This window comes from Sander vitreus, chromosome 24 (assembly GCF_031162955.1).
Source record: "Sander vitreus isolate 19-12246 chromosome 24, sanVit1, whole genome shotgun sequence".
Taxonomy (NCBI): Eukaryota; Metazoa; Chordata; class Actinopteri; order Perciformes; family Percidae; genus Sander; species Sander vitreus.
Window position 1 is genome coordinate 10,499,858 of NC_135878.1, and position 11,662 is coordinate 10,511,519.

Consider the following 11,662-nt stretch of genomic DNA (forward strand, 5'->3'; position numbering starts at 1 on the left):
TCATTGCATCATAATATGAATAGTTTTGGCATATCATCACGGATTATTGATGGACGTTTGGCAGCTCAAGTGTCTCTTATATATGATTATATATCTAATATGATTTCATGCTTGTATACATATTATTAGTCCATAAATAAATTAACTTATCAAAGAAGTTGGCAAAAGGGTGGCCAACATAAATTGACTGTGATTCACTTGGTGATGCTGAAAACCTGCTGCTTGCTTCATGGTCATCTTGTTACTTATTAATGTGCAGGAGGAGGGATGTGCTGTGTGAAGGAATGTGCACATCCTTTTGTTGATGCGTCTCTAAGGTTACTGGGAGCAGAGCAGCACAATGGCGGCCTGTTATACTTTATAAAGCGAAATCTGGCAGTAAACGGGAGCTCACACATTTAAACAGAAGTCGAGGCGTTTATTCTCAAAGTGTGTAATGCCGTGAGAACATGGAGACTAACGTGAAATCAAGCCCTCAGTCGGTGAAGCAGTGGCAGCTCAGCGGCACCGACTATGACCCGCAGCAAGTCCGGAGCCTGAGGCCCGGGACCCTCTTCAGCACCTGGACTCCTCTGAACAACAAGACGAGCAACCTGCAGGTCAGACGAAACTCGAGGCTCAGTAGTAGTTTTAGCAACATTACATTTATTTGTATTAATAGCCACAAGATGGCAGGACTGGCCAAATTATTATCCAGCATATGCCTGTTTACATTTAACACATTTTCCGTGCAATGACGCTAACATGAAATAACAGTTTAGTTAATTGGCCAATTTACCTGATTTGTAAAAGATGCACAAACTGGCGTAAAGTCCTCTCTTTTTATGCTTCCAGTCGCACACAATTTGACAACAGATAAATGATGCTAAGATACATTAATTAGTTCTATCATTTAGCCAGCATTGCATAATGGGAATTGTGTGCAGATGTGGTTTTTTGGCATCCAGGTTTAAGTCCGCTCGCCCGGATACAGGCGAAGGCACAATTGCAACTTATTGTAGCTGTACTGAAGTGGATCGAAAAAAGTTCCACATACAGTGAGGGCTTTTGTTTTTCTTGAAAGTAAGCTTGTTTTAGTTTGAGCATCAGCATTAATAAAAACGATTGACAGCAGAAACTTGCACACACATAATGGGAGGACAGAGCTCTCAGTCCATGAGAGCATGGTGGGTTTCCTGAAAGGTTGAACGAGATTTCCACCAGACAGAGCAATGATAGCAGTACAGTATGTCCTGCATAAAGGATCATTTTTTAAAGAATATATTTACACTGAGATGAAACCTCCACCCCCCCAAAAAATAAAAATAAATAAATAATGGCCCAATTAGACCAATGTTTTCAGCCGTTATCACACCATCTATCTTACTTTTGTACTTTTTCATTCCTACAGTCTTCATCAATGTTTTGGAAGCCAGCTTTGTAGCTTTTGGCAGAGCAGCCAGCCACTGATGCAATGAGTGTGCACCTTCCATACGTTCTTCACTGACTGTATCAAATTTGTTGCTGTCCTCCCCCCCCCCCATTTCCTCCCAGTTATTTGAGGAGAGGATGAACCTTGTGCTCCACTGGTTTGACCTGTGGACTGACAGACAGAGGAAACACCTGTTGCACTCTCTGCTCACACGCTGCAACAAGTCACAGCTTAAGTAAGGTCTTTCTCTAGCCTTTTGTGTATTTGTGTCAAAACAATAAAGTGTTGGTGTACTACTTTTGGGGCGAAAGAAATGACTTTTTTTTTTCTCAGCTTGAAACCTAGGTTATACACATTTTTTTTTAATGAAAACCTCTGACGATGTGGGCAGGTATTGCAGGGATTTGCTAATCGAGACGGTTCCTGTGACTCAAGTGGACTTCACGGCGGTGCTGCCACGGTTTCTGTCCCTATATGTGATGTCACTTCTGTCCCCTCGTGACCTCTGCTCTGCTGCCCAAGTCAGCTGGCACTGGAGGGTCCTTGCTGAGCAGGTGAAAAGCCCAGAATAGAGATATTTGATTTGACTGCCGTTTCTACATAATTACATTAAGACTCATTTTCTTGCGTTGCCTCTGTCTCTTTCTACCCAGGACTGTCTCTGGGCCGACCGGTGCATCGCAAGAGGCTGGTTCCTTCCCTACACTCCAGGAGAGAAAGAATCTGGAGCGTGGAAGAACCACTATGTCTCCTGCGTCTCCACGCTGGACTGGCTCACTCCCCGGGAGGCGGCCGAGCAGTACGGGACCCTCAACCAACAAAGCACAGGGATTACGGAGGAGGAGGAAGAGAGGTGGAAAGAGAAGAGGATCAGGCAGATGATCAGAGACAAACTACAGGAGGAGAAAAGTGAGTGGAAAAGAAAGAAATCAAAATAGACGACAAGGTGTCAAAATGATAGGAACATTTTTTTAGGTGTCAAAGTTGCGAGTTAACCTTATGAAATATCATCTGGACTCTCATGTTTGTCCTCTTTCCCCTTTACTGTATACAGTGTCAAATGAAGTTTGAGAAATATGCAAAACTTTGTCCTAAACTGCTAAGCAGAAATGGCTTTCAGTTATCTTAGAAAAGTTGTTGTACTTAGAAACCATATCTGTTATATTTACAGGACAATCTATGAGAAACAGGAGAGCCTGGGGCAGCTACACAAAGCCAGAAGGAGCCAGAGGTGGAAGTACCGAGACAGGGAGGCCTAGCTCTGGAAGAACGTTCAGCTCTTGGCCCTCTCTCTCCTGGCCTCCAAGGACTGTTGGGTCTCCCAGCCTCTGGTCTAGCCTGGACAGGGGACAGCCCATGACTGCAGCTCAGACCTTGGAGAGAGTCCAAGCCTCCAGTCCTAGCAGGTGATTGTCTACACACTGACAGTGACATACAGTATTCATTTACCCTCAATGATTTTGGTTACCTGCGTTTTGAGATACAATACATTGAGTTACCTGTTTATTAAGGCTTTTTTTAATGTACTAATGTATTTCTTCTCTTTCAGTGAAAGACTGAGCAAAGCCAGTGCAGCGCTGTCCTCCTTCACCAGCAGACCTGCACTGCCCCACACAGTTTCACCCATCCATCTGACCACTCCTGCACTCTTACTGCTGATCTCCAACAGAATTCCTGCCTACGAGGTAAAAGACAAACAAAGAAAGAGTCAGTCCTAAATCACCATATATTTTGTATGAGAAGAGAGCATCGGCGAAGAGTGTAAAAAGAAAAAGGCCCAGTTGGAAGATGAACATATAATATTTCTCCCTGTCTGCTATTTTTCTTTCCCTATGCTACATCTAGCTTGTGCTGAGTGGTGTGAAAGCAGGAGTGGTTGTGGTTCTGTACGACCACAGAGGGACACTCTCAGCTCTGTTAACCCAGGTGGAGAGGGCTATTTCTGGGCAGAGAGCTCAGAGACTGGGCCTACTAGCACCAGGAGGAACGGAGGAAATCCATCTGCTTCACAGTGAGAATTAATAATCCTGTGTATCTTAATGTGTGGAAACACGGCCATGATTAATTCCAGTCCAACTAGAGCGTCCAGGGCTCTAAGTTTATTTCTCAGGATACTGTGAAGCACATCTGCTGAAACCATTTCATGGCTTATTTTATTATGATAGTACCTCTTTAAAGTCAGTCCCTTGGTTGCGTGTTGGCCACAAGACTAATCATCATGAATCTTGCATTGATTTATGTTACGTATGGACCCACCACACACCAAATCAGTGAGCTATAGTGCGTAGTTTCTGTCGCCCCCATGAGGAATTCTAATTAATGACAACAAAACTGTTGGCGCGTCCACATGATACAAACCCACCCCTCCTCCACACAGTTGCTAGTAGCCAAGGAGGATTTAAAAAAAAAAAACTGTTCAGAAGACGTAATTATCTTCACTTGAGTTTCTGTGCTCGAAAGTTGCCGGACGACACAATCTTCTGAACATAACCATACTGATAAATACTTGGCTTAAATGTAACGGACATTCATTAATATTAAAAACGTACGCACTAAAGCTTTCAAAGACACCTTTCTATATAACAAATTTAAAACACCTTGTCGTTAAAACACAATTTTTAGATACATGCTACGACTCCACAGCATAATTCTGTGGCTCAGTGATTAATGTGCTTAGTCACAGTTATCCGTTTTGCCTGTGAAGTCGCCATTCAGGAGTCTATTTTACTACTTCATTTTTATCAAACCAAATGAGTTAAAGTTGAAAATGCACGTTGCTCAGTTTCAAACTGTTTAAAATCGTCTAAGGAACCTTGTTTTCTCTCGTCTACTAATCCACCTTGTTTTACCTTTGACTCTTCAGGTAGTAGCCTGTCAGAGAGGACTCTACTGACCTCTAAACATAGAGAATTCTGGGAAAAGCTGGGTGGCTGGGTGGCACCAACTGAGGAAGGAGGAGGGATTGACATCTTCACCCCATTGGCTGCATCTGGTAGGTAGACGCAGATGTTAGGACACACACACACACACACACACACACACACACACGCTTTCTGCGTCTGTCTCAATAACTTCCACTCTGTCTCTTGCGTTCTCTCTCTTCCTCAGCATCAGGAGTGAGTCTCATCCAGACTCTCTCTACTCTGACTGGTCTGGAGGTTAGGGCGCCAATGGGTCTTGCCACCGGAAGTTTCCAGAACAGTGAGTCACCCATGCACAAGACTGACTCAAAAACTTCAACTGAAAACTTTTTGTCAGTCGCTCCAAGCTTAGGAATATGCTCTTTGTGACTACTAAAAAAACTACCAATAATTTCTCCAAAAATGTCTAAGCCAGCAGGCGCCTGATGTGATTCTTGGCCCAGTGAGATATTTTGACTTTCTTGAAATACTTATAATTATAATCCTTAAAGTGCTCATATTATGGTCATTTTCAGGTTCATAATTGTATTTAGAGGTTGTACCTGAATAGGTTTACATGGTTTAATTATCAAAAAAACACCATATTATTGTTGTACTGCACATTGCTGCAGCTCCTCTTTTCACCCTGTGTGTTGAGCTCTCTGTTTTAGCTACAGAGTGAGACATCTCACTTCTATTCCATCTTTGTTGGGAGTTGCACATGCGCAGTAGCTAGGTAAGGACTACTAGCCAGTCAGAAGCAGAGCATGAGGGAGTGCCATGATAGCAGCTAGGCGAGCATTATAACGTGTGTTACAAAGTGACGCACGTTTGTCACGGAAGTAAAGGCTAGGCTACAGTAGAGCTGTTTTGTGAACAGGGTTTTCTGTTGGAGATGGTAAGTCCCTTTGGAGTGGACTTTGACTTAATTGGCCAATTAACTAAACTGGACTTTGTTACATGCACAAAAAAGATATATAACAAAATACAAGTAAGGGAAAAAAGCCAAAAAGCCTAATATGAGCACTTTAACATTGCAAAACAGGGGATGGCTTTTATTGTGAAGAAGCCACAGGAAACGCAATGCATGTATTTGTCACTGTGGTTAGCGCTGGCTGCAATGGTGCAAAAACGTGTCTAGAAAACAGTAATGATCTGCATTTTTTGACAAAGTAGATACTCAAGGAGTGTTTGATTGTACTGTAGTATTAAACCACTAAAATCTTAAAGTGACTATATGTAACTTTCAGTTTGTGTTGATTCTAGCGGCCGCTTTGGACAAAAGCGGTACTGTTTTTACCACATCTGCTGTCGTAAAGGTCTTTTCTTTACAGTGCTGTGTTACCCACTGTATTGTAGGAGGTCATTTAGTTGCGATGAATGTTTTGCCCAGACAGAAAATCCTTCATTTACAATAAGAGAATACGTCACAGATGCATCTTTGCATTTCAAGTGCTGTATACGGTAACTTAGCCTACTTTGGATGTATCGTGAGCTAAACCGGTTATTCTGTCACGAGTTAATAAGAACGAATAAGAGTTTGTTGTAGCAACCAACGTAATAATAACTTAGATTTATATAGCACCTTTCATGAAACCCAAGGACGCTTTATTTTATCATTACGTCCTCCTAAATGATAGGGGGACGTAATGTGATGTTGGCTACTGACGTACAACCACATTGCGCATTGTAAAGTTATTTTATGAATGAAATAGACCTGAGGGCCAATTCGGGGTGGGTTTTGAATCATTTACAATCCCGTAATCGTCTGTCTCACACCCTTTTAGCTTTTAGTTGTTCTTCGTTTAATTTCCTTCTTTTCTGCGATGGTCAGGCCCCAGTATCAGCCATACCTACAACAGATAACTTCTAAAATAAATAAAATAAAGTTACATGAAGTTACTTTAAGGAATTCAACTTGTTGAAAATGTCTTTTTTGCTGTATTATTCAGTAGACCACAGTACCCGGCACCAAGTGTAAATTACTGTTAAGCATCATGTTGAAGCCACATAATAAAATAATATAAATAAATAATAATAATAAATATATATATATATATATTTTTTTTAACCCTCTCCCAGTTCTGAGTGAGTGGTCTGATGGCAGTGTGGGCACCGGACTCTTGAACCAGCAACCAGCATCCCCGGCACTGCAGTTTGTGTGTGAGAGTGTACTACAGGGCTGGTGTAGACAGGCTCAGTGGATGGACGAGGCTCTGGAGGAGCTGAGGGGCTGCATGGGGACACAGCTACAGCGGCTCAGCCTCCAGGCCAGGGGCCGAGCTTTGGGTGGGTTTCACAAAAGTATATTTAAATGTACGCATACACACACACACACACACACACACACACACACCCACACACACACACACACACACAGCTGGAGCAATGGCAGTTTTAAACAAATGCCTGCAATGCTTTGTCCTGTAAACGGTTTTTAGGAATCTATTCATATATTTATAGGTCACTTTCTGTGCGAGAAAATCTGCCTTGAGGAGCTTTGTGTGTCCGAAGATCTGAATGAGGCTCTGACTGAGGGACTTACTGCTCTCACAAGACAGGAAGAGATGGAGAGAACTGTAAAGGAGTTTTTTTGTTATACACAAATACAACAGAACAACGGCAAAAAAACTGAGATGATACAAAGTTAGTCATGTTCTTTCAATCATGAACTGTGGATAAGTCAGTGTGTGTTTCTTTATTTCTGCTCTTCCGTCTTCAGACCAGACCTTTGGAGTTTCTTGCCATTTTCCTGACAAAATGGAAGAAGGAGGGAGAAGAGTGTAGTGGAGGGGAAAAGTGGATAAACGAAGGAGCAGATGATTTCTCCTCAACACCACATAGCTCACAGAAATGCGTCAGCCTGATACCTGAGCTACCACAGGTGTGTGTGTGTGTGTGTGTGTGTGTGTGTGCTTTGAACTTGTCCATTCAGAAAAGGTTGGAGGAGCACACTTCATCTTTACAACTCGTTTCCTTCTCTCTGTCTTTAGACAGCGTTGGATTGGAGAGGTGCAGCTGCCAGAGAGCTCCACCACAGCGAGTGTCTTTATCTGGGGAGACTGGGCGCTGTGCTGAAGGTAGCTAATTGGTAGACTATAACATTAAAATCAAAAAGACAGCCAAACTTTCGTTCATTCAGGATATGTAGTTGCTGAGAGGCCATTGTTTAAGGTGCAGTCCCCACTCTACATGAAGTCTAATCAGACTTAGAAATGTTTCCTGAAACTGAACAAATATTAGGTAATGTTGTACAATCAAGTCCAGAAAACAGCCACTGACAATTGATAGGAACTGGGCCCTTTCAGCAAACTATGGGAAGCTTATATAATACCTTTTTTTTTAAACTAGGTGTTGGTTGATTGGTCTGCAGCTGCATGGCCTATTTTGTCCCTGCTTTTTTATTATTATTATAATCTGATTTGGGGAGGATCATTTAGATGTTTTCAGAGCAACCACCAACGCAGCAAGTGTTGTGTTTGTTTATTTAGATGCAGAAAAGGTTGAGAGATCTGTCAAAAATGAAATACCAAGATATTCAACTGATGCACTGATGTATCTTCCTTTGTGCTGAAGGTGTACCAAGAGCCTCTTACAGCAGCTCTTAACTCCAACAGAGCTATCCTCAGCTACACTGACATCCAAATTGTCCTCAGCCCTGTCACACAAATACTGGAGCTCAACAGGTACACACACACACACACACACACACACACACACACACACACTTGTATGAAACTCTTTGCGTCCATATGTGTGGAAATGACATGATAGATGTGCATGTGTTGCAGGGTGTTTCAGATAGATTTAGAAGCCAGGCTGCAGCAGTGGGGTGCAGAGCAGTGTGTTGGAGATGTGTTTGTAAAACTGTGCTCAAAACTCCGAGTCTACACCAACTACCTCAACAACTACACCACTGCCCTCCGTACCACCGACAAGGTACAGTCAAACAATGTGCACCTTACGCTAACTGGCTGGACTGTACGGCCGTCTGAGAAAGCAGTTGGCTCTGCGTGATCACAGAATTTGGTCAGCTATATTGTGACTAAAGCTATACTTTATTTAGATTTATTCAACAGCCCGGTTTAATGTAGATAAACAGTTTATGTGTACGATATGTAAGCACAAGGATGTTATGTGTGTCAGTGCAGAGAGACGAAGCCTCCATTTAGGGCTTTCCTGAAGAGAGCAGACAGAACTCTTGCAACTCACATGCTGAGGTAACGGCACACATATACACGCTCATATATCGTATTTGTTTCCAGGGCAATGTTTATCCATACCTGACCAAAAGACTGTAATGTATTCATTTAAGCAAAGTGCTTTAAAGACGTGTTTGTGTGCGTGTTTGTGAAGCCTGCAGGAGCTGCTGCTGTGTCCAGTGTGGAGAATACAGGAGTATGTGACTCTGCTTCAAGCTCTGTCTTTCCACACACACACCGGTCACCCGGACCACACACACCTGTCCTCTGCCCTCAACACACTGCTGAGATTCAGAGAATTCATACAAAAGGTACAACACCCAGAGCGAGGAGTCAGTACCTCATGCTACTTTTTTATTTTTTCGTATGTGTTTCTGTGCTCATAGCCATGAACACACACAGGTGTTTTCTTCCGTTTCAGTTAAAGCGAAACTCAGAGAGAGACAGGCTGATAGAGGAAACGCAGCAGATGATCCAAAGCTGTCCGGTAAAAACACAGCTCCCTTCTTTTTTTATTCTTTTCACCTTTATTTTTTACAGGCAAGTCATTAAGAACAGGTTCTTATTTACAATGGCGGCCTGACAAGTGGCATAGCCACTTAGGGAAAGGGAAGAAGGGCTACATAATAAATACATTACAAATACACACGGTTTAGAAATGACATAAAATACAATTTGAAATAATACACAGAAAACAACAAACACTTATATTGAGATAAGTGCACAGGTACATGGGGGTGAGTAAGAGAGGGAGAAACCATTCACATATTTAGCTGGGAAAATTATTATGTAAGAGAAGCAACTGCATATGTCCGTGAACAAGGATGATATTATGGTTTTGAAGGATGAAATGGAAATTAGTTTGTCCAGTTTGAGAATCTTTTGCAGAGCGTTCCAGTCACGAGTGGCAGCAGATTGAAAAGATGCGAGAAATGAAAGTGAACCAGTGAATCATACGGCGAATGTGAAGGGAGGGCCAGTTGACAGATGAATATAGGGTGCAGTGGTGTGTATTGAAGGGGGCATTTGTTGCAAACCTGGTAGCGGAATGGTAAAGAGTGTCGAGTTTTTTTTCAAACACTCTCAAAACAAACTATAAAACATACACGTTGAAGTATTTTAATATGAATATGCTGTGTGTGTGTGTGTGTGTGTGTGTGTGTGTGTGTGTGTAGAACCTCCGTGAAGGGAACAGGCAGCTGATAATAACTCAGGATGCTGCTTTGCTCAGGAGCCCTGATGGACAGATTCCAGACTCGCTCAGGTAACAACACAAATTATTCCTGTGTGGTGATTTCTATCCGTTTATATCCAGAAAGGTCCTTTTTTTTTTTTTTTACTTAGTAGATGTATAACAGATCTTCAACCTTTGATTATGTTCGTGTTTCTGGATATTTACCAACCTTCGTACTTATTGTTAGATGCCAAACTGATGTGTTTCACACTAGAGTTTTCACTTTAAACATAGTATTGAAATCATTTTGTCAGAAAGATATATTTACTTAGAAAACAATGGACAAATGTATGCTCAATTTTGGGTTCAACTTTTGCGTTACTTTTGAATAAATAAATTGGGAAACCTTGCACAATTAAGTACTGTATGTTTTAAATGACATCTTTACAGATTGTAAATCTAATCAAGTCATTATTTCCATTCTGTTGATCTGTGTGTGTGTGTGTGTGTGTGTGTGTGTGTGCGATTAGGACCTATGAGCAGGTGTCAGACGTGGGTCTGTTCCTGTTTAACGACGCTTTGGTGCTGACGCGGCGAAATGTACATCACACACCGTTCACGTTGGCTCACCGGAGCACACACACTTTCCTGGCCTCTGTGGCTCTCGCCAGCCTCGCTGTCAGAGAGATCACACATACACACTGTGAGCTTTTACAATATAAAGAGAACAATACATGTTGCCACAGCTTTGATAATGTTCAGTAATCTTCAGCATATGATCATTTAACCCTTGTGTTTTCCTCGGGTCAAATTTGACCTATTTTCAATGTTTTTTATGTCAGAAATATGGGTTTCTTTCAACCAAATTGCCCAAAAATAATAGTTTAAATGGTTTCAAAACAGTATCCTGACTAAACTTTGACATTTAGTCAAAGACCAGTCTGTGATCCACTCAACATCCTTTGATCTTAACAATTAGTCTAAATAATTCATAATTTCACTTTTTTTTTAACTAAAAAATTAAGTATAATGTCATAAATTAGGTTTATTGACCATGAAAAAAAGAAATGTTGAAAAAAGTGAGAAAAACTTTTAAAAAGTGTCAAAAGCATAGACAAAAGCGACAAAAACGTCGAAAAAAAACAACAAAAAAGTTCATTTTCGATTCCCAGAAGGACAACAAGTTCATGGTCGACGGGAAGACAACGCAAGGGTTAAGTCTTTGGACTTTGTCTGAAAATGAAAGAATGTTAATGTCTTTGTCTGTAGATGTGTGCCATGCCTTTGTCCTGGAGGGTCCTTATCGTTCCTGGGTTTGTGCCACTGAAAGAGGCGAGGACAGAGAGCACTTCCTGTCTGTGCTGCGTTCAGCCATAAACTCTGCTCTGACATGACATCATTGACGGCACAAGAGGAGGTTTGGACACCACTGTTGGCCTTTGAAAAAGTTTCTTAAAAATCCAGGAAATCTTAAAATGCAATTATTTTTCCAAGCCACGATAAGATGTACAGGACACGCTTAGATCGTTAAAATAGGGCCCTGAGTGTTTCACTTCCACCTTAAAACCTCAGTTAGAGGCAATATTATAGTCACAATAATTACTTAGAAGAATAAGACAAAGACAAAAATACATTTTAATCCCACAAGGGGAAATTCAATTTTTCGCTCTGTTGTTACAGTTACACACATTACACACAGGCCCAAAATACACACACATCCCCAGGACCTGTACAATGAAGCACAAATGGAGAGATGACAGAGTCTGCACGCACGCCGTACATGGTCCGTATGGGGACTTGAACCGGTGACCCTCTGGGTAGGTTAGGTTGGGTTGCAGTTTTAATGAAGTTGTTTGACATCATATCATATTTGTTTCTTGTTTTTCATTGCACCACTTGTATTTCCATAATTATTGACATACATATAACATACGTTTTCAGTGTTAATAAAACTAAATGTGACGATGCTATTTTT

The 11,662-nt window shown here is 41.6% G+C and overlaps 1 protein-coding gene across 1 annotated transcript; it reads left to right on the top strand.

The window, feature by feature from the left end:
• Positions 1 to 449: 449 nt before the first annotated feature.
• Positions 450 to 11,081, top strand: ect2l (epithelial cell transforming 2 like). Its single transcript, XM_078244028.1, has 21 exons — positions 450 to 599; positions 1,534 to 1,646; positions 1,803 to 1,965; positions 2,065 to 2,320; positions 2,583 to 2,817; positions 2,961 to 3,096; positions 3,257 to 3,422; positions 4,275 to 4,403; positions 4,520 to 4,612; positions 6,394 to 6,600; positions 6,775 to 6,890; positions 7,034 to 7,195; positions 7,305 to 7,391; positions 7,888 to 7,997; positions 8,103 to 8,250; positions 8,458 to 8,531; positions 8,668 to 8,824; positions 8,935 to 9,000; positions 9,689 to 9,777; positions 10,218 to 10,390; positions 10,957 to 11,081. Exons 1-21 carry the CDS (start codon positions 450 to 452, stop codon positions 11,079 to 11,081), a joined length of 2,955 nt encoding a protein of 984 aa, XP_078100154.1.
• The last annotated feature ends 581 nt before the right edge of the window (positions 11,082 to 11,662 follow it).